This window comes from Pan troglodytes, chromosome 8 (genome assembly GCF_028858775.2).
Source record: "Pan troglodytes isolate AG18354 chromosome 8, NHGRI_mPanTro3-v2.0_pri, whole genome shotgun sequence".
NCBI lineage: Eukaryota > Metazoa > Chordata > Mammalia > Primates > Hominidae > Pan > Pan troglodytes.
This window is the reverse complement of record NC_072406.2, coordinates 74,620,527-74,643,133: the sequence shown is the minus strand read 5'-3', so window position 1 is coordinate 74,643,133 and position 22,607 is coordinate 74,620,527. Positions and strand designations below refer to the sequence as shown.

General features: G+C 40.0%; 1 protein-coding gene across 2 annotated transcripts in view; it reads right to left on the bottom strand.

Moving 5' to 3' along the window:
• Nucleotides 1–3,824, bottom strand: part of ZNF365 (zinc finger protein 365) — a 28,161-nt gene extending 24,337 nt beyond the window's left edge. For both annotated transcript variants that reach the window (XM_001165752.5, XM_009458532.5), the window contains exons 1-2: nucleotides 3,629–3,824; nucleotides 1,147–1,902 (exon numbers count right to left, since the gene is read on the bottom strand). In XM_001165752.5, the coding sequence (XP_001165752.1) occupies nucleotides 1,147–1,889 (743 nt within the window). In that variant the 5' untranslated portion in view covers nucleotides 1,890–1,902; nucleotides 3,629–3,824. The remainder of the gene's footprint in view (nucleotides 1–1,146; nucleotides 1,903–3,628) is intronic.
• Nucleotides 3,825–22,607: the final 18,783 nt, after the last annotated feature.

Sequence of the window (22,607 nt, the reverse complement as noted above, 5' to 3'; positions counted from 1 at the left end):
AACTACGTAATTTAAAAAATGTCTCGCCTGAACAAAAAATGTCTAGGCTTCCCCTCAAGGTAGAATGTAAGCATTTAAGTGATAGCAAGTAATGATCTCTTTAATCTATGGAGTGTCTCAGGAAGTTTTAATTATTACATTTTAAGAGACAACACAAAATAGAAGAGTGCCAGAGGGCAAAGAAAAGATGAAATTAAATCAATCTCTATAACAGAACTCAAATTATTTGGAAACCTACCTTCTAGGATGTTTTACTCCATCAATTTTAATGTCCTTTGATTCCATGAATTTCTAAACCTCTATTTAAAATGAAATCTAACATTCTGCATTTGGGAAATACACTGACTTGTAATGTACACTTTTCTAGTTTGGGTTAAATCTATACTTACTGATAAACGCTTTTCTAAGTATGATGATTTCTCAAGCAATAGCTTCTATGATCTATAACTTGTGAAAACCAATCTCAACTCTTTGCAAGTGGGCAAAACTTAAATATAACAAAAAAATATACATCATTTGCCAAAAAGTCAAGTCTCAAACTTAAATCATAGAAGTATAGCAATATCAGAAAGTCTTTCCTCTGGGTGCCCTAATGTCTGCTTCTCCCAAATATAAATTAAATTAAATTAAATGGATTCTCAGCTACTAACATTTAATTAACCTGGGCAGATAATACAAAATGGCAAATAAACCAAACTTATTTATACTGGAGGAATGCTTTTGAACTTAAGACAGCATCTTGCATTGACTTTATAATACGGAGACTGTCAAGAAGGAACAGCTCACTTAGCTCACCCTTTCTGCCTTCCCATTCAACTCACCCTTGCACGCCATTTGGTGCTAGGAATGGATCCCACCATGGCTAAGCTGTGCTAGTCTTCTCTCTAAAAGCATAGTCTGTGGTTTACAAATTCCCAGTTGAGAAGGAATTAGATATTTGACTTTAATGTTGCTAGGTTGCAGACCATGCACACAGAGGGTAAATTATATCAAAGCCTTGTTCCTCCTGGTTCAACTATATCAATAAGAAATGCAGTCAAGGCACCTGCAAAAAGCAAAAATCAACCTTGCTTAGCATTTGCTTGTAAGGGGATTGGGGTGCTGCTTAAAGCAATGGGGTTAGCATCCCCTGTCAGCAACACTTACTCTTCTTTCCTAAGAAGCTCCTCCTCAGATTCCGTCAGGCGTTGCCTCAGTACAGCTATCATTTCCACGGCCACGTCCACCTGTCTGTTTAGGGCCCGCTCTCGTCTCTGAACTTCCTGCTTTTTCTGAGTCAGCTGCACAAAAGCTGCCCGAACTTCCAACAGTTCCGCAGTTTTCTGGGCCAACTCTTTGGTGAGTTTATCAATTCTCTTCTCAATGGTCCTATCCACAGCCTCAACCATTCGATTGAATTTTTCTCTGACATGTGCCTCGAAAGAAGCTTTGGTGTCTGAGGTGGGCAGTCCAGGACCCGACCGTGTCCCATCCAGCGAGTCTGCACGGAGGTCCATGGCAGTGTAGGTCTGCACATAGGACACAGGCCTCTCTGCCACCACCTCAAATGGCTTCCTGTCCTTGGAATGTTCATGTGAAATGCTGTACAAGTTAACATAGCTCGGTTTCTGCTTTACCACGTTGCCACTGCTCTGCAATTTTCCCGGTTTCAGGAGTTCTGAGGAAGTGACTAGGTCTGTGTCTTTGAGGGATGGAAAGAGACTGCATTTTGTCAAGAGGGTTCTTTCTTCGTAGCTGTGACTGAACTCCAGATGGGCCCTCAAGGATGACAAGCTTCTAAATCTGGTATGGTCTCCACACCTCGGGCAGCGGAATGGCAGGCACACAGCAACATTCTCAAAGGACTCCTGCCAGGGATATCTGCTTTCCTCAAAAGCCTTCTGTTGCATTACTCTAAAAGTCCTGGGAGGGGGGAAATAGGTAGTTTACAAGTCGGCTGAAAAACACACTACTAAAATGATTGCTGCTCATCTCCATGACAGCAGAGGCTTTTTGGTTTCAAGTGACTTTTGCACATAATATTTTATGTTGCACTTAAAACCTACAGCCCATGGGCCAAATCCATCCACATCAATTTCTGCATTATTTACTGCTGCCGTATCAATTTCTGTATTATTTATTGTAAACCACAATGGCAGTGGTGAGTAACTGAGACAGAGACTCTATGCTCCTAAAAGCTAAAATATTTACTACCTTTACAGAAAAAGTTTGCCAACTCCTACCTAGAATCAAAAAGGTGGGTAACATTCCCTCTCCACAGATGAGAACACTGAAGCAAGGAAGTAAAGCCATTAATCCAAGGTCAGATGGAAAGTGGTAGATCCAGAAGTGGAATTCAAGTTTCCTCCCCTCCTGAATTTGGCACACTAAATGCAAAACCGTGCCCCATTTTAAGGATACAATCCGAGATGCGTGAACACAAGAACATATGAAAACTCACGTGAATTGTCAAAATGGGTCCTAAGACAGCAAGCTCGGGACCTATCCTCAGGATAGGTACAGGAAAGATTACTCAAGCTATGCACAGTGGCATTAAGCCTGCAATCAGCTGAAAATTTTTCACCCTGAAATTTTTGCCTTTTTTTCCTTCAGGTATTGCTGTGATGACATAAACCAAAGTGCTAATCGTAACAATAACAGACCCCATACGTGAGTTTCACTGAAACCTGGGGACCCAATGTGTTAAATACCATTTGGCATAAGTGGGGCCATGGCCAAGATTTTTATTATAATAGACTGTTCTGGACGGATTTGTCTTGTCTCAGATGCTATTTTATATGACAACCTCTAGGGATGGTCAATGTGTGAACCAGGTAGGTATCAGCATACTCTCTTAATAACAGGAAGTTCTAGTTTCCTTGTAGGAATGCATTATCTTCACCCTAGCAACAGATGACTGTTGACAACCCAATTCTGCAAGCAGTGCATATCTTCTATTCCTCCATGAAAGGTTTCTACTTAACTGTAACAAGCATTGGACCGAAATGAGGGAGCCCAGCTGGGGTCTTTGGGTGAAAAGTGTCCTCAACCTCTTCAAAAGCAGAGGTGCAAATGGTCCCCAGGCAGCGAGGCAGGCAAGGCTTCTAGGTGAAGCCCCCGGCCCCCAGAGAGGGGAACCTCTTCCTGTGATGGGTACACCGGGATGTTTAACCACTGGTTTTCTGGGAACGAGATGCAAACCCTGGCTCAGCATAGGGCCAAAGACGCTGACAAGAGGTAAGGAAAGGGGAAGTCAGGATTCTAAGGGGGCAATGGGAAAAGGGTGGCATTTTGGATGGGGAAATGGGTAATCACACACTCCAGAGCACGCAGGCTTTTATGGGCCCAGAGGAAACCCAGTCCACTGGGCTGATAAAGAGCCCTAAGTGACTCTGCCAGAGAAGGGCAGGCTGGCAATGACCCTGCCCCGGGGTCCCAGCTCTCCCCGCCCCCTCTCCGCTGCGTGCCAGCCCACGGGTGCCAGAGTGGATTCGTGTGCACATGAGTTCCTGCTGGTGGGGGCCGGGAAGCCGACTCTCCCAACTGCCCGCCATGCTGCGGGCTCGGGGACCCCCTCCCCAGCCCCGGCCACCCCGGCAGGTCCCCTCCGCCGAGCCGCGGGCGCAGATGGCCGGCGGCCGCCTCTTACCCGACTTGTTGCTGCTGCTGCAGCCGCCGCCTCCGGTGCTGATGCTGCGGGAGCGAAGCGGTTTTCAGCAGAGCCGTAAATCAGACTGAGCCGGGCCGGCTCCCACTCCCCGCCGCACCTCCGCGCCGGGACCGGCGGCGTCCAGGGCGGAGCGAGGCGCGGCTAGCCAGCGGGGGCGGCGCTCGCGGGCACCGGGGGCACCGCGCCGTGGGTGCGGGGGTTCCGGAACGCCGCGGCCCAGGGCTGCCACCTCCGCGGGGAACACCCTTGCTCTGCCCAGCTGGCGGGAGCATCATCTGCCCCCCCGCCACCCAGCCGGGAGCCCGATCCGACTCAGGATTACACTGACATCACTGCGAGAGATGCTGGGATCATTCCCCGGGGGAGGGAAGGAAAGACGCGTGTCAGCCTCGCAGGCGCGGCGCTTTCTGCAGGCCCTGGCAAGCTTTTTTGCACTAGTTTGGGGGGAGCGGGAGAGTGTGGATGAGGATGCAGCATAGCTGGGCATCTTCTTTGAAAATCTGCCCGTTGGAAGGTCCGGGTATTTAATTAGGACCTCTTCATCCCAAGCAGCAGGGCGAGAATGTCCCAAAATAACTAACCCAGAGAGTACACTCCAGCCTTCCTAGCCAAGTGTCCTGAGGCTACGTTAACAGGCAGAACTAAATCTAGTAAAGTGCAGGGATTAATGAACAAACAGTTAAAGCAACAAGAGCCCTCACCTACACCCGCATTTCTGAGGCGGACGCCCCTTTCCCTGGAGAAAAAAATTTGTCCTTCTAAAGAGGGGATGTCCTGAAGAGAAGACGGCAAATCATTCCTTCTGAAGGACTCTGATGTCTCAGCTTGCTGGGCTTTTGCTTTTTTTTTTTTTTTTTTTTTAACCTGTTTTGGTTTACCCCTACTGTAACTCCTGAAATGTGAAACCTAGATAAAAGTTACTGCTGGGTTTTCTTGTTCAAAGAAGAGAAGAGATTCTGTTCATCTGTAGACAGTTAATGCATCCTCTTGACTCCTCAGGGTGTCTTTTCTCAAGGCTTGCTGTTACTCATTTCAACACCCGATTTTATTTTAACTGTAAAGAGCTCAACAGTTATCTTAGTTGAAATTTTGTTTTGTTTTTGACAAATGAAAACAAATGAATTGCTTTGTTTTTTCACAAATGAATTATCACATCAAATGCAATGAAGATCCCAAGCTCTGACATCAGACTTGATTCAAATCCTGGTTCTAGGGCCTGGGTCAAGTAACTAGACTTTTCTGTTCCTTCAATTCCTCATCTATGAAATGAAGATAATCAAGACCTACCTCTTAATATAGCGGTGGATCGAATGTGCTATGATGATGGAGGTAAAAACCCTGCCTGACCGGGACACACACTGATAAAGTCAGCTGTTATCGTTGTTGCTACTTCATTTATAATTATTATTAATTCCATAAAAAAGGGGCCTACACACATTTAAAAAGCAGGAAGGAGAAGAGGAATTAATATGTACTAACTTCTACGTAAATGGAGATAGGCTATTGTGCTGGGGTGTGTTTGCTTTGAAAATATTATATTTCATTGAAGTTACTTTTTGACTCGCTCTCAAGACTATTCCAAGAATCAATTTATTTAGTACAAAATCTTAAAGTCTGAAAGATACACTCATTGGAGTGCCAAGATATCTTCGTCATCTTGTGAGGTGCCTGCAGGTTAATCTCTTACACCCACTGCCTTCATGGCAAAACATAACAAAAGCATGCTCTGGTCCTCCCTTCCCCCCCCGCCCCCTTTTTTTTTTTTTTTTTTTTTTTTGAGACGGAGTCTCGCTCTGTCTCCCAGGCTGTAGTGCAGTGGCGCGATATCAGCTCACTGCAACCTCTGCCTCTTGGGTTCAAGCGATTCTCCTGCCTCAGCCTCCCTAGTAGCTGGGATTACAGGTCCCTGCCACCACCCGGCCAATTTTTGTATTTTCAGTAGAGACGGGGTTTTGCCGTGTTGACCAGGCTGGTCTTGAACTCCTGACCTCAGGTGATCTACCGGCCTCGGCCTCCCAAAGTGCTGGGATCACAGGCGTGAGCTACCGCGCCCAGCCAGCTCCTCCCATTTCTTAGACAGCTGCTACTTCTTTTTTGGTCCTAAGTTCCTCCCCTGTTAAATGAGAGGATGGAGATTTTCAAAGTCCTTTTCTCACCCTAAAAATATAAAATATTATCAAATAATTATGGAGAGGTTATTCTGTGCAGGGCCTAAAGCTGAGTATTGTGGGAAATTCAACTTGGTCAACAGGCATTTAGGACCTTAAGTGGTTCTCAAAGTGTCACTTGTGTATACCACCAATTACCTCATTTAATCTTTGAACACCTGTGAGGTAGGGAGGACCTTGTACACTCAGTTCTAGCCACCTTGGCATCCCTTTACTTAACAGCCCTGCTTTTTCCCGTCTCTAGGGCCTCTTTATCTGGTAATGCCTACTCATCCCTCAGAGCTCATCCCAAGTATGCCCTCTCTGAGGAGGTCTTCCCTGACACTCCTGGACAAGGTTAGTGCGTACTAGGAAAATTTATCATGACAGGATTTGTCACAATAATTCTATGTGCTGGGTTATGGATGTAGTTGTCTGTTTAATATTTATGTCCACTGTTAAGTTGTAAGCTATGTGAGTCAGGGTCCTTGTCTGTCTTACTCTCCAGTATATTCCCAGGACTTAGCACAGTGCTGATCAAAGTGCTCAAAAAATATTTGTTAAAAGAATGAATGCTGAACAAATAAATCCCCTTTCTACATAGGAGGAAACAGGCCCAAAGAAGTTAAGTAACTTTCTCAAGATCACAAACCTAGAACACATTACAGCCAGGATGGCAAACCCTGGGCTTTTAACCACTGTACTCATTGGCTTTCCAGTTTTTGATGAAGAAAATAAAGTTCTAGGAAGTAAAGTGACTTGCCTAAAGTCATATAGGTAATAAATAATAAAATGAAGGTTAGAGTTCACGTCTTCAAACATTGATGTTTTTCTATGCCACATTATGCTGTTTTACTCTGCCCTCCAGGCACTTACAACTAGTGGAATGAGAACAAGGCATATATATATGATAGATATATATATATGATATATGTATCATATATATCATATATGATACATATATCATATATATGATATCTATCATATATATGATATATATGATACATATGATTATATATGATATATATGATATATATCATATGTATGATATATATCATATGTATGATATGTATGATATATATCATATGTATGATATGTATGATATGATATATATGATATGTATGATATATATGATATATATGAGATATATGATATATATGATATATATGAGATATATATGATATATGATATATATGAGATATATATGATATATATGTGATATATATGATATATAGATATATGATATATATGATATATAGATCTATGTATCATATATATGATATATATGATATATATGATATATCATATATATCTATAGATCTATATATCATATATGATATATAAATGATATATATGATATATAGATATATATGATATATGATATATATGATATATGATATATATGAGATATATGAGATATATGATATATATGATATATATGACATATATGAGATATATGACATATATGAGATATATGAGATATATGACATATATGAGATAGATATATGAGATATATGATATATATGATATATATATCATATATATGTGATATATATGATATATATATCATATATATGTGATATATATGATATATATATCATATATATGTGATATATATGATATATGGGATATACATATGGGATATATATCATATATATGGGACATATATATGATATATATAGGACATATATATGATATATATATATACGGGACATATATATATATAGGAGAAGTTAAATATATGCTAAAATGAATTAAATGGGAAGTGTCTATAGGGCCTGACATCATGCCTGGCACATAGTAGATGTTCAATAAATGTTTGCTGAATTGTTAATGATCATAGCTCTCACCTTTAGAGTAATTACAATGGATCTTACTATATTAAATGTTTAGGCACATATCCAGTGTTTCTCAAAGTGGGACCTGTGGAGCCTGTGGAGCTGGTCAAAATGCAGATGTCTGGAACCTTGACCTAATAAATTGAAATCTGTAGGTGTGGATCTTGAAGATCTGCATTTTCACCTATCTCCCCAGGTGACTCTCATGACCACTAAAGTTTGAGAAACAGTCCTTTGTTACAGTAACCAACGAGGCAGACATTGGCAGCCGTTTATGCACAAGACAGGATGCTGCTGGAGATGCGATGAATACAGCTGAAGGTCATGCCACTAAAAAGCATGAGAGGTAGTAAGAATTTGAAGCTAATTCTGACTCCAAAAGCCTGGGCTTTTTCCATCATGACTGTGAAAGGAAGGGCGGTGGAGAGGAAAAGAGGTGGGCAGAATGGAAGAATAGGTAGGAAAAGAGACAGAGAAAGAGGCAGAAAGCAAGTGAAGATGAAGGGGAGGGAGGTCAAATGATTAATATAGAATATAGATTTCCTTGAGACAGGAAAGAGCCCTTCAGGCTGGGATGGTTAGAGAATCTTTGCTGAAAGACCTAGGAATTGAATGGAGATTTTTTAGCTCCCTTTCCTCTCCATTTATCAAATAACATTCACCCCTTGTGGCCAGAACGGCTGCCTTTCAAATACAGGTTTGAAAGGTTTGAACCAGAGAGGCTGTTTAAATTTTTTTGATCCATTTATTAAATATGTTGATTACATTTGCTAAAAAGCAGCCTTATGGGGACTGAACACAGACCCTCTAAGATTTGAATAATTGCCCCAGATAAAGGGCCTGCAAGGGGAACCCAGAGCAGATTCCTGCTACTTTTTCCATGTCTGCAGCAAACATCTGTGTGCAGAAGGAACCCCCTGGGTTGCAAAGCTAATAAGTGGCCTAAAGATCAGACACAGTCCTTTGGAATCAGGCAAATGATTTCTCACACAGAGTGTCAGGTAATTATGAAAATCCAGAGCTACACCACTTCCCAAGGAGGATATGATAAACTTGCTCCACACTGACTTAAGTATTGACTTTAAGTAACAGCTCAGTTCTCAGCTGTTAGGTTTTCCAGCTCCCTCATGCAACTAATTGCATATATATATTCATTCTGACTTTCAGCAGGTATTATGGTATGCCTACTATGTGCCAGTACAAATCACATGCATCATTTAAGCTTCAGAGTCAGAGCTGTAATCTGGCTTTAAAGTCTTCACCAGAATACTCAACTAGAAAACTCTATTTCTATTAAATTTCGTTGTCATGGCAACCACGAAGCAACACCATGGAGAGTGCCTTAAATCCCACAGCAGTCTGTTAGCCAGTGTGAATCTGCAGGGAGTAGGCCTTCTATAGGGGCTAAAAATAGAAAACTTACAGCAAGGTAAACCCCCCACCTAGGAAGAGCAGTGTTACTTGTTCCCTTGGTGGGGTCAAACATGAACCAAATGAGAGGATGGGCTAATTTTCTACTTTGCAGGTTTCTCCAGCCCAGTGCCTGAACTAAGAATGTGCAGACCCAAGATCTAATACCCTAATTAGTTGTGTGAGTTTTTATTCAAGCTGGCCAACATCTCTGGGCTTCATGTCTTCATTTGTAAAAAGCAGGAGCTGGAATGAACTAAGGACTTTCCAGTACCACAATCCTAGTCGTTAGTCCAGTTAATGCATTTGTCATTTCTGGCTGGACACCGTGGCTCACACCTGTAATCCCAGCACTTTGGGAGTCCGAGACAGGTGGATCACTTGGGGCCAGGAATTCGAGACCAGCCTGGCCAACATGGTGAATCTCCATCTATACTAAACATACAAAAATTAGCTGGGGCGTGGTGGTACACAGCTGTAGTCCCAGCTACTCAGGAGGCTGAGGCATGAGAATCACTTGAGCCTGGGAGGTGGAGGTTGCGGTGAGCCAAGATCGTGCCACTGCACTCCAGCCTGGGTGACAGAGTGAGACTGTTTCAAAAAAAAATTCTCATTTGTCATTTCCTTGCTAGATGGATTGCATGGCTGGAGAAGAGGGCATGGAAGGCAGTCATGGTGATGGTGGAGAAGTTTGTCAATAGGTGATTGGTCAAAATTGTTAGGTGTTGTCTTAGTCGATTTGTGTTGCTATAAAGGAATACCTGAGGCTGGGTAATTTACAAAGAAAAGAGTTTTATTTAGCTCACGGTTCTGCAGGCTGTACAAGGAGCACATCTGCTTCTGTGGAGGGACTTGGGCTACTTCCACTCATGGCAGAAGTGAACAGGAACCAACGTGTGCAGAGATCACATGATGGGCGGGGTTGGAGGGGCAGAGAAGGTGCCAGACTCATAGAGTGAGAACTCACTCATTTTCTGAAGGAGGGCACCAAGTCGGTATGAGAGATCTGCACCATGACCCAGACACCTCCCAGTAGGCCCCACCGCCGACACTAGGGATCAGATTTTAACATTTGCTGGGGCCAAACTATATCCAAACCATAACAAATGTCATCTCCTCTTGTAATAACAACTGACAGGTATTAAGTCCTTATTATGTGCAAAGGATGATTCTAAATGGTTTTCACATGATATGCCATTTAACTTTCCTAATAAAGCTAGGAGAAAGGTGTTACTTGTATCCCTCTTTCATAAATGAGTAAACTGAGTCATAGAGAAGTAAAGCAATTAGGTAATTTTTAAAAAGATAGTGAGTTATATAGCTAGGATTTGAACGCTGCCTACCTAAATTAAGAACCTATGTGCTTGGCCATTACTCTGTTGTATCTTTAGTGCCTAGATCCTTGCCTGGCATCTTGGGGACCCTCAAAAACTAATTGTTGAACATGCAATAAATGACTGATGTTCAGAAGGTTTTCGGTGCTTATCATTTACAAATTTTAAAGCCCTTTCCTTTCTTGATAGTTTATAATGTGAAGAGAAATATTTGGCACACCTCCCCTAAGCAAAGTGGTTGTGGCAGAGCTAGAAAGCATGTTGCTATGGAATAAAAGATACAGAAAAAAAGATACAGTTAAAATATGAAGATTGCTAAATAATTAGTTTGAATTATATAATTACATGAAGAATAAATTATGGAACTGATGCTCTGTCAAAATAGGGTCCATTTTCTGGGACCAAAATACATAGGCATTTTTATTCTACTATTTTAGGTGAGAATTACATTTTTTTTAGTAGCAGAGAGTGAAAAGAGAGCCCTTGTAACTATAGGAAAGAGAAACTGAACTTGAAAATAAAATATACATAGACTTTTCTCCTGTATATAAAGAAAACATATGGTGTACATTAAAACCTAGTGAAACTCCTAACTCAACAGTATAATATGAATCATTTTTAACATTATACCCAAATGCAGATACCTGAATGTTAATTGGAGTAATTTTTACCAATGAGTTGTTAGATTCTTTTAAAAATTTGTATTGGAAACTAACATACATACACAAAGTTTTCATAAGTCCCAGTGAACTTTTACAACTGGACACACTCATGTAACCAGCATCCAGATCAAAAAACAGAGCGAGTTTCTGTTTCCCAGAACACTCCTGTGTATTGCTATCAAGTATTTACCCCTCCCCTCAAAAGTACCATCATCCTGACTTCTAATAGCGTAGATTAGGGTAGATTAGGCTTGCCTTTGTGTGTTTTGAATAAGTGGAATCCTATTGTATGTACTCTTTGTGTCTGACTTTTGTTCAACATTATGTTTATGAGATTCATCCATATTGTTGTATGTAGTTGTAGTTTGTTCATTCTCATTTCTGTATAGTATTTCATTGTGTGAATGTGTCCCATTTATTTATACATGATGCTAATGATGAGAATTTGGGTAGTTTCCAGTTTAGGATTATTGTGAAAAATTTGTAGGAAAATTCTATTGAGTCTTTGAATATATAAACAGGTAACTGCCAGACCTTATATAAAAACAGAACCCTGACCTACATTGGTAGCCCTCATTCCAGGATGCTAAATCACAGCCTGTGTAGTAATTGGCCCCAAAGTGGCCACAAGTTGACCTTAACTATCAGTTTCCCTAATTTTTTGCCCTATTTATAACTTAGGACCAACCAGAGAAAGCCAAGTATGCTCATCTAAATGATCAAATAGTATGCCCCACTTCTACTTAGCCCACCTCCAGCTTCTCCATTTGAGCAACCTCTAGTCAGGGCATAGTCGAATCCTCTTTTTTCCATTATGAAGCTTTCCTGGTCCTCTGCCTGCCTTTGAGTCTCAGCCAAACACAAATGAGGGTGGCTGACTCCCTTGCTAGGGCAAGCTCTGGGTAAATAGCCTTTGCTTCTTCTTATTTGCATGATCTTCATTTATTTCCACACAAATATATGTCTTTTGGTGAGCATATGTACATATCTCTGTGGTGTATATACCCAGGAGTGAAATTGCTAGTTCATAAAATATGCATATGTTTAATTTTTGCAGATAATGCCTAATAGTATTCAAAAATGTTATATCTATTTTCAAACCTACCAGCAATGTATAAGAATTCCAAATGCTGCATAATCTCTCCAACTCTTGAAACTTTCTGACTTTAATTTAGCATTTTTATAGGTGAGCAGTAGTATCTCACTGTGGTTTAATTTACGTGCTCTTGATGGCTAATGAAGTGGAAGTCACTTTTCACATGTGTTTTTGATGTTTGCATATCCTCTTGTAGTGTCTGTTCAGATCCTTTATTTTTTCTCTTGTCGCCTATATTATTTCTATTGATTAACATTTTCTATGTACTCTATATATGAGTCCTTTGTCAGATATACATATGCGAATCCTCCCTTTAGGGTTAGTGCCTTTTATGTCTTTTAGGTAAAGGTTTAAGAAACCTTTACCTACGCCAAGGTCATGAAGTTGTCTTCCTATGTTCTCCTCTAAAAGCTTTATTGTTTTATTTTTCATATTTAGATCTGCAATCCATATGGAATTTTGAGCGATGGTATAGAAAGGGGTCTAGATACATTTTTCTCATATATCTCATTAATCCAGCAATGATTATGGAAAATAGGATTCTTTCACCCATTGTATTGTGGCCTTCATCTTGAATTAGGTGGCCATGCATGTGTGCATTCTCTAATATAGGGCATTGGTTAGTTTATCAATCCTTGTGCCAATACTCTGAGGTCTTCAATGCTAGCTTTATGATGGGTTTTGTTCTCAGGTAGAATAAATCATCCAGCTTTGCTCTTCCTCTTCAGTTACCTTGAATACTCTTGGCCCTTTGAATTTCCATATAAATTTTAGAATCAGTCTGTCAACTTCTGCCAAAAAAGAAAAGAAAAGGAAATCCTGGTAGGGTTTGGACTGGGATAGTGTTGAGTTTATAGATTGATTTGGCAAGAATTGATGGCTTTACAGTATTCAGTTTCTAAATATTAAAAGTTTATATCTAAGTTTATTTAGTTTTTCCTCAAGGATTTTTATAGTTTTCAATGTTGGGGTATTGCAAATCTTTTGCTAGAATTGTTCCTATGTAGTTTATATTTTGATGATATTATAAATAGCATGTTTTAAAATATAACTTTCTATTTGTTTGTGGATGGTATGTAGAAATATAAGTGATTTTTAAATAATAAAATTGTATTAAGCAACATTGTAGATTCAATTATTAGACCAAGTAGTTTATTCTTTCGAATTTTCTTAGCATATACTAATTATGTCTACAAATAATGACAGCTTTATTACTTCCTTTCAAATCCCAATTTTTAAAAAAAAATATATTGCAATGGCTGGGACCTCCAGTAAAATGTTGAATGTAGGCCAGGCGTGGTGGCTCACGCCTGTAATCCCAGCACTTTGGGAGGCCGAGGCGGACAGATCACAAGGTCAGCAGATCGAGACCATCCTGGCTAACACAGTGAAACCCCGTCTCTACTAAAAATACAAAAAATTAGCCAGGTGCGGTGGCGGGTGCCTGTAGTACTAGCTACTCGGGAGGCTGAGGCAGGAGAATGCCGTGAACCCGGGAGGCGGAGCTTGCAGTGAGCCAACGTGGCGCCACTGCACTCCAGCGTGGGCGATAGAGCGAGACTCTGTCTCAAAAAAAAAAAAAAATGTTGAATGTAAGTAGTAATAGCTGGCATCCCTGACTCATTCACAGTCTTAGAAGTAACATTTTCAGTATTTCACCATGTATATGATGTTTGCTATCGGGTTTTTATAATGTTCTTTATTTGTTGTACCTCTTATTCCTGGTGTGCCAAGAGTTCTTCAAAATATAAGCACAGGGAGGGGCAAATTTTGTCAAATAATTTCTCTGCATCTATCAAGATATTCATATAACTTTTCTCCTTTTTATTTTAAAGTGATTGTATTAATTATTTTATTTTATTTTTATTTCGTTTTGAGACAGAGTCTCACTCTGTCGCCCAGGCTGGAGTGCAGTGGCGCCATCTTGGCTCACTTCAAGCTCGGCCTTCCAGGTTCCGGCCATTCTCCTGCCTCAGCCTCCCGAGTAGCTGGGACTACAGGCGCCCGCCACGACACCCGGCTAATTTGTTGTATTTTTAGTAGAGACAGGGTTTCACCGTGTTAGCCAGGATGGTCTCAATCTCCTGACCTCGTGATCCGCCTGCCTTGGCCTCCCAAAGTTCTGGGATTACAGGCATGAGCCACAGTGCCCGGCCTGTGATTGTGTTAATTTTTAAGTGTCAAACCAATACTGTGTTCCAAAGGGAAGTTCAATGTATATAATATATATATATACACACACACACATATAAAATATCTAGATTCAGTAGTTTAATAGTTTAATAAAGATTTTTACACTATGTTTATGTGAGATTTGCCTGTAATTCTCTTTCTTAGAATATACTTGTCAGGTTTTGGAATTGTGGTTGTACTAGTCTCATAAAAGATACATGAGAGAAACAGTTGTCTCTTGTCTGTTTTATGGAAGAGTTTTTGCAAGATTTGTGTTATTACTTCTTTAAATTTTCACAAGAATTTACCAGTAAAGTCATGTGACTCTAGAGTTTTCCTTAGGGGAGACTGTTAAATAGTGGATTAAATATTTTTAATAGATATTGAGCTATTCAGATTTTCTACTGCTCACAGTTTTGGTAAGTTGTATTTTTCTGGGAATTTGTTTGTGTCACCCAAATTGTCAAATTAATTGGTACTAAATTAAAATATTATTATCCTTCTTTTCTCTATTGGATCTGCATTAATATCCCTTTTTTACTCCCGATAATGGTAATTTGTGCCATCTCTCCTTTTTCTTCAGTCTTGTTCTGGGTTTATACATTTTATTAATCTTTACAAATATTCAACTGTCGCTATTGCTGATATTATTAATTATATGTTTGTTTTGCCTTTCACTGATTTCTGCTTTAACTTTATTTTTTTCTCTACTGCCCTTAATTTCTCTTTTTTTTAGCTTCTTGAGATTGAAAGTTAAATGATTAATTTCTTTCTTCTTTCCTAATACATGCATTTAAAGCAATATATTTCTGCTTATGCACAGCTTTAGCTGAATCCCATAATTTTTTATATGTTGTATCTTTATTATGATTTAGTCAAAATTTTTCTAATTTCCATTTTGATTTATTTATCGATGGTTTATTTGAAAGTTTATTGTTTAATTATCAAACAGTTAGCATCATTCTAGTTACTTTTTGTTATTTTTTCTGCCTTGATTCTGTTTTTGAAAGATAGCACACTGTGAATGATTCTGATTTTTTCAAATTTGCTAAGCCTTTTATTATGATTTTGGCAAAAGATCCATTTGCACTTGAAAGAAGGTTCATTGTTTGATGCGGTATTTTGTAAAGCCAAATTGCTCAATTGTGTTGTTTTATGTTTCTAGATTTTTTTCTAGACTATTTTATGAGCTTCTTTTAATTCAGCCAATTTTTGCTTCAACATTTATCTTAGTTAGGGCTGCCATAACAAAATATGATAAAGTGGGTAGCTTATTAACAACAAATTTATTTCTCATAGTTCTGGAGTATGGGAAGTTTAAGATCAAGGCATTCACAGATTTGGTGTCTGGTAAGGGCCCACTTCCTCATAAATAACACCTTTTCACTCTGTTCTCATGTGATGGAAGTGGCAAAGGGGCTCTCTGGGCCTCTTTTATAAGGGCACTAATCTCATTCATGAGGGCAATGCTTTTATGAACTAATCACCTCCGTAAGACCCTACCCCTGACTATCACATTTGTGATTAGGTTTCCACAAATAAATTTTAGGGGGGACATAAACATTTCAACCATAGTAATATTTGAACCTCTGTTATGGAGTTTATACAGATTTGGGATGTGTTTGCCTCCTGCTAAAATGGCCCTTTTATGTTTATGAAATTTCCATCTTCATAGTAATTATTTTTGCATTAAATTGACTTTGTCTGATTTTGGTGATGTTCATCAACATAGGATGAGGTTACATCCTGAGAAACCCATTCTAACTTGAAAATTGATATTTTGATTTGATAATCAAAAATGCATTTAATGCATCCAACCTACTGAACTTCATGGCTTAGCCAGACCTGCCTTAAACATGTTCAGAACACTTACATTAGCCTGCAGTTGGGCAAAATCATCTGGCAGCACAGTACACTGTAGGGTATGGTTATCTACTCTCGTGACCATATAGCTGACTGGGAGCTGCAGCTCACTGCTGCTGCCCAGCATCGCAAGGGTTTCATACTGCCTATCACTAGCCCAGGAAAACATCAAAATTCAAGATACAATTTCTACTGAATGTATATAACTTTTGCACCATTGTAAAGTAAAAAAAAATAACAAGTTCTACCATCATCTTCAAGAACTGTCTATATAGGCATACCGTCTTCCTTTTGTTTTGTGTTTATACAGTGTATTAGTCAAGGTTCTCTAGAGAGATATCCCACCATTCTATGAAACCAGCTCCTTCCGGATGATAGGAGACATGGTGAGAACAGTGAATTCCATAAGCATAAGCCCATTTTTGTACTTCTTTGTCTGTGAAGTGAGTTCCTTGATCAGAAGCAATGGGATGTGGAATATTATAACAGTGGATAAGGCATTCAGTAAGTCCATGGATGATAGTTTTGGCAGAAGCATTGTGTGCCATAGAACATACTTAGAAACATATGAAAGGGGATTTATTAGGGGAATTGGCTCACATGATTATGGAAGCTGAGAAGTTCCATGACAGGCTGTCTGTATGCTGGAGACCCTGGGATGCCAGAAACATGGCTCTAGCCAAGTCCAGAAGCCTCAGAACCAGGGACGCTTATGGTGTAATTTTCAGTCCAAGGCAAAAGGCCTGAGAACCTAGCGAGCAGCTGATGTAAGTTTTGGAGTCCTCAGGCCAGAGAGCCTGCAGTTCTGATATCCAAGGGCAGGAGGAAGAGAGTGTCCCAGCTCCAGGAGAAACATCGTGGAAATTCTGTCCTTTCCTTTTTTGTTCTATCCAGGCCCCCAGCTGATTGGATGGTGCATATACACACAGCCACTTTGAGGGCAGATCTTCCCTACTCAGTCCACTGAGTCACACAGCAGTCTCCTCTGGAAACACCCTCACAGACACACCCAGAAGTGATTTACCAGTTCTCTAGGTATTCCTTAATACAGTCAAGTTGACATCTAAAATGAACCATGACAAGTCCAGCCTTTGTTAACTTGATAGCCTTATGCATACCCTTGAACCATACTTAACCTGCAAATAAAGATAATAAAAAGGAATAATTCCACCTAACAGGATAAAATTATCCTATGTACAACCATAAATGCACTAATCCCTGCCCAGAGAGGAGGTAAAGTCCTTGGATGATGTTTACTTTTCTCCTGATGTAACTTAAATACTATGATGTAAAATTAACAATACTTAAAGACTTATGTAAAGTTAATATATCTTATGTTACATGAAAAAGGAATAAGAAAGGAATGAAAACATATTTGCTTAATATATGTATAATATACACAAAGATATTCTTAACAAAATAAGGAGAAAATACTCATGACAGTTATAGTCCTTGTTCCTGTAACTGGTCACATGGTCATAGCTGGTTTTGATAACTACCTTCTTTTACTACCCATTCTGTATTCTCTTTGCCTTCAGCAAGTATCTCAGCTGGTTGTGGATATTTACATGGTGAGGTGACACAAACCTTTGTTCCTGAAGGGTCTGGACCATTTATAGTCCTGCCTGTATTGGGTTGCTGTAATTTCCCATTGACCTTAATCACAGGGCATGATAATAATAAGAGATGCCCTAAAGGATCTCCTATATCCCACCCTTCCTTACCTTCCTAGAGGTAAGGACTACCAATTTACCCTTGGTAGTCTGGATCATTCCTCTAGTCAACATTGTAACTCCCTTAGCCTGTTGACTCAGTCATGAGGAGGTCAAGGTTGCTTGGTGGTAGTCTAAACTTCCAGTTCACTAAAGTCAGTGTTGTGTCTCCTGGTGTCAGCATTCCTCTCTCTGGAACTAAGACCTGTAGGCCAGCAGAGCATAAGGTCATGGGAACAGGGAGCAAATATTTTGCCACTAGGTCACAGGGGCAATGGTAAGTGGTGCCATTCCCATTTTCACCCCTTGATTCTTAGGCCTATGAATCCTGGCTGTGGGAGAAACTGTACCCTATAGTGAATGCTACTTGGGGCATACACACCCTTCTGGAGAACCTTGCCTGAGCCCTGCCAACTATTATAACCTAGCTGGTACTGTAACTGTGACATCAAAAGGCCATCCTACTGTTCTGTGAAGCCAGCTGCTTCAGGATGATGGGGAACATGGTGAGAACAGTGAGTTCTATGAGTATGAGCCCATTTCTACATTTCTTTGTCTATGAAGTGAGTTCCTTGATCAGAAGCAGTGCTCTTTCTGTGGAATACCATAACAATAGATAAGGCATTCACAGATGGTAGTTTCAGCAGAAGCATTGTGTGCAGGCAAGGCAAATCCATATCCAGAGTAACTGTCTATTCCAGCAAGCACAAAATGCTGCCCCTTCCATGGTGGAAGCAGTTCAATGTAATCAACCTGCTACCAGAGAGCTGACTGATTACCCCAGGAAATGATGCTATATCAAAGACTCAGTATTGGTCTCTGCTGTTAGACTGAGCTCTCAGAGGTGGCAATAGCCAAGTTGGCCTTAGTGAGTGGAAGTCCACTTTGTTGAACCCATGCTGATATGGTTTAGCTCTCTGTCCCCACCCAAATCTCACCTTGAATTGTAATAATCCTCACATGTCATGGGAGGGACCCAGTGGGAGGTAACTGAATCATGGGGATGCGTTTTCCCCATGCTGTTCTCATGATAGTGAATAAGTCTAACAAGATCTGATGGTTTTATAAAGGGGAATTCTCCTGCACATGCTCCCTCTTGCCTGCTGCCATGTAGGACAGATGTGCCTTTGCTTCTCCTTTGCCTTCTGCCATGATTATGAGGCCTCCCAGCCATGTAGAACCAAGAGTCCACTAAACCTCTTTTCTTTATAAATTACCCGGTCTCTGGTATGTCTCTATTAGCAGCATGAGAACAGACTAATACACATGCATAACCTCCATCCCTGCCACCATGGCCACTTTGTTCATGGGCCCACTGTGTTATGACAGGAGTGACTGAGGGAAGAGATTGACTAGTATGCACAGAATGGATCATCCTATTCACCTGGTGATTAAAGTGCTCTGCTGAGAAGGTGAGCATTCACGTAGGACACAAATATCTCCACATCTTTTGCCCACTCAGATCTAGCCCTATATGTTTTCCCCAAATTACTTTGTCACCAATTTTCCAATCCCCTTCCTTTCAAGTCCCTGACCATCTGCAAAACCATTGGCTACAGCCTGTGTGTCAATATATAATTGCACATATGGCCATTTCTACTTTCAAACAAAGTGTACAATTAGGTGAAGTTCTGCCCATTGAGAAGAATTTTCTTCACCACTTTTCTTCAGAGATGTCCCAGAGAGGGGATGTAATGCTACAGCTGTCCCTTTTCAGGTGGTACCTGCATATCATGCATAACCATCTATAAACTAGGCCCTGGTCTTCTCCTCCTCTGTCAACTGATCATAGGGTACTTCCCAGGAGGCCATGGGTGTAGGCTGGGAGAGAAAAAGCTGTGTAGTATGAATAGAAACCATGATCCTTTGGGCTGCTTCTTCATGTAACATACTTGTGCCTTCAGAACCTGCTCAGGCCCCATCAAATATATACGACTTCAATTTGGTGATAGAGTGCTACTGTGCACACCTAACTTTATGGTTTGGTGGGTCAGATAACACCCAGATAGGTAGCTCTGGTCATGTAGTGACTTTATAACTCATGTTCAAGCATTCAGTTTCTTCTAAAGCACAGTGGCAGGCCAAGAGTTGTCTCTCAACAGGAGAGTAGTTATCTAGGATGATGCCAGGGGCTTGCTCCAAAATGACTAAAAGTCTCCACTACAATTTACCTATAGGGGTCTGCCAAAGGCTCCAAACAGCATCCCTGTCTGCCACTGACACCTCAAATACCATTGGATATACTGGATCATATGGCCCAAGTGGCAGAGCAGCTTGCCTAGCAGCTTGGAGCTCCTGCTGCTCCAGGAGACTGCAGAGCCTTCTCCTGGAGTTCCACTCAAAACTTGCAGCTTTTTTAGTCACTCAATAGATGGGCCAGGATAACACATCCAAATGAGAAATGTGTTGCTTCCAAAATCCAAATAAGCCCACTAGGATTGTGTTTCTTTCTTGGTTTTAGGAGGGGCCAGATGAAAGAACTTAACCTTCACCTTAGAAGGGATATTTTGACATGCCCCACACCACTGGACCCTAGAAATGTCACTGAAGTAAAAGGCACCTGAATTTTAGTAGAATTAATTTCCCATGGTCTGACACACAAATGTCTTACAAGTAAGTCCAGAGTAGTTGCTAGTTCATGCTCACTACTAGGTCCAATCAGCATAATGTCATCAATGTAATGGACCAGTGTGATATCTTGCGGAAAGGAAATGCAACCAAGATCCTTGCCAACTAAATTATGACGTAAGACTAGAGAGTAGATATACCCCCATAGTATGACAGTGAAGGTGTATTGCTGGCCTTGCCAGATGAAAGCAAACTGCTTCTGATGAGCCTTATGGACAGGTATGGATAAAAAGGCATTTACAAGATCAATAGCTGCACACTATTGTTACCAAGAGAAGTGTTAATTGGCTTAAGCAATGGAACCACATCTGGTAGGGCAACTGCAATTGAAGTCACTGCTTGGCTAAGCTTATGATAATTCACAGTCATTCTCCAGAATCCATCTGTCTTTACACAAGCCAAATAGGAGAATTGAATGGGGATGAATATGCCACCTTTGCATATTTCCTGTTCTCACAACTTTATGCTCTGCTGGCCTACAGATTCTAGTTCCAGAGGGAGGAAGTCTGCCACAAGGAGACACAATGATTCCATTAAACTGGAAGTTAAGACTGTCACCCAGCCACTTTGGGCTCCTGATGCCTCTGAGTCAGCTGGCTAAGAAGGGAATTATGGAATTATGAATTGTGGTAGTCTGGAGTAATTGATCCAGACTACCAAGGAGAAATTGGACTATTACTCCACACTAGAAGTAAAGAAAGTATGCCTGGAATACAGAAGATCCCTTAGGGCATCTCTTAGTACTACTATGCCTTGTAATTAAGGTTGATGGGAAATTACCTAAAATTAACCATCACATATGGCATTTTTTTGGTTCTCTTATTGTCTACTTTTCTGTGTCTTTATATTTAAAGCATGACTCTTGTGATCACAATATAGTTGTTGTTGTTCAATCCAGTCTGACCACCATAAGACTTTACTCGGTGTATTTAGATCATTTACAATTAATGTAATTATGAACATTATTGAGTTTATATATACATTGTTGCTATCCATTTTCTATTGGGGTCATATGTTTTATACTTCTTTTTCTATTTTTCTTTCCTTTTTAAGAACTAAAACTTTTTAAATGATTATTTCATTTACACTTTCTATTATCTTGTAATCATATGTCATTAACTATTTATGCAGTTCTCCTAGATACATAATATATAGCCTTGACTTATAATAAACTATTACAAATTGTTACCTTTACTATTACCTATCTCCCACTTTTGTGAAATTGTTCTACATATAATTTAAGCCTCAGATCACATATGACTATTGTTTTGTATAATTAATTATCATTTATATTTACCAATTTAGTTCCTCTTTCTGGTGTTCTTTATTCCCTTCCTGGATTTTTATCTTTCTATTTGGGAATGTTTTCTTTCTGGCTGAAGATATTTATTTAATTTACTTTCAGTGAGGACCTTATATTAAAAAAATCCCTTAATTTTGTTTGTCTGAAAATATGCATATTTTCCTGTCATTGGTAAAATATATTTTTTTACTGAATATGGAATTTGAAATTAGTAACCATTTTATTTTAGTTTCCAAACGAAAATAAATTTTCATCAGTTTTCTTCTAACTTTCATCGTGTAGAGGTTGCTGTGGTAAACCACAAAGACTCTTTCAAGTATTGAGTACTTACTCCTTCTCTTGCCAAGAATATTGCATTCTGATAGTCCAGAGCTTGTTCACTTCCTAAGAATCACCATTGGATTAATATAATGGCTTGCTCAAGGTTGGGGCAACTCTCCAGGGAGAATTCACATGCAGTGACTGCTTGATGTAGGTATATAAAATTTGTCCTTAATTCAGGACACATTTGAAAAGTTTTGCAGCTCCGGAGTTCTCCAGGGGTTTAGCTGGGGTCACTGTTAAACTGTTCCTTCTGCCTAATGCTGGTTTCTTCTTTCCCTCACAGGTATTGTTCCTGCTGACAAGTTCAAATACATTTCTGTATACAAACCCTTATATGTATTTCCCATCCCCTAATATTGTCCCCATTGATCCTCATCTCTTTGTACTCATAACCTTGTATAGTTCCTTTCACATTGAATTAGAGTGGACTTGTGTAAATATAGATTCTACAGAAGTGGTGGTGTTTAAC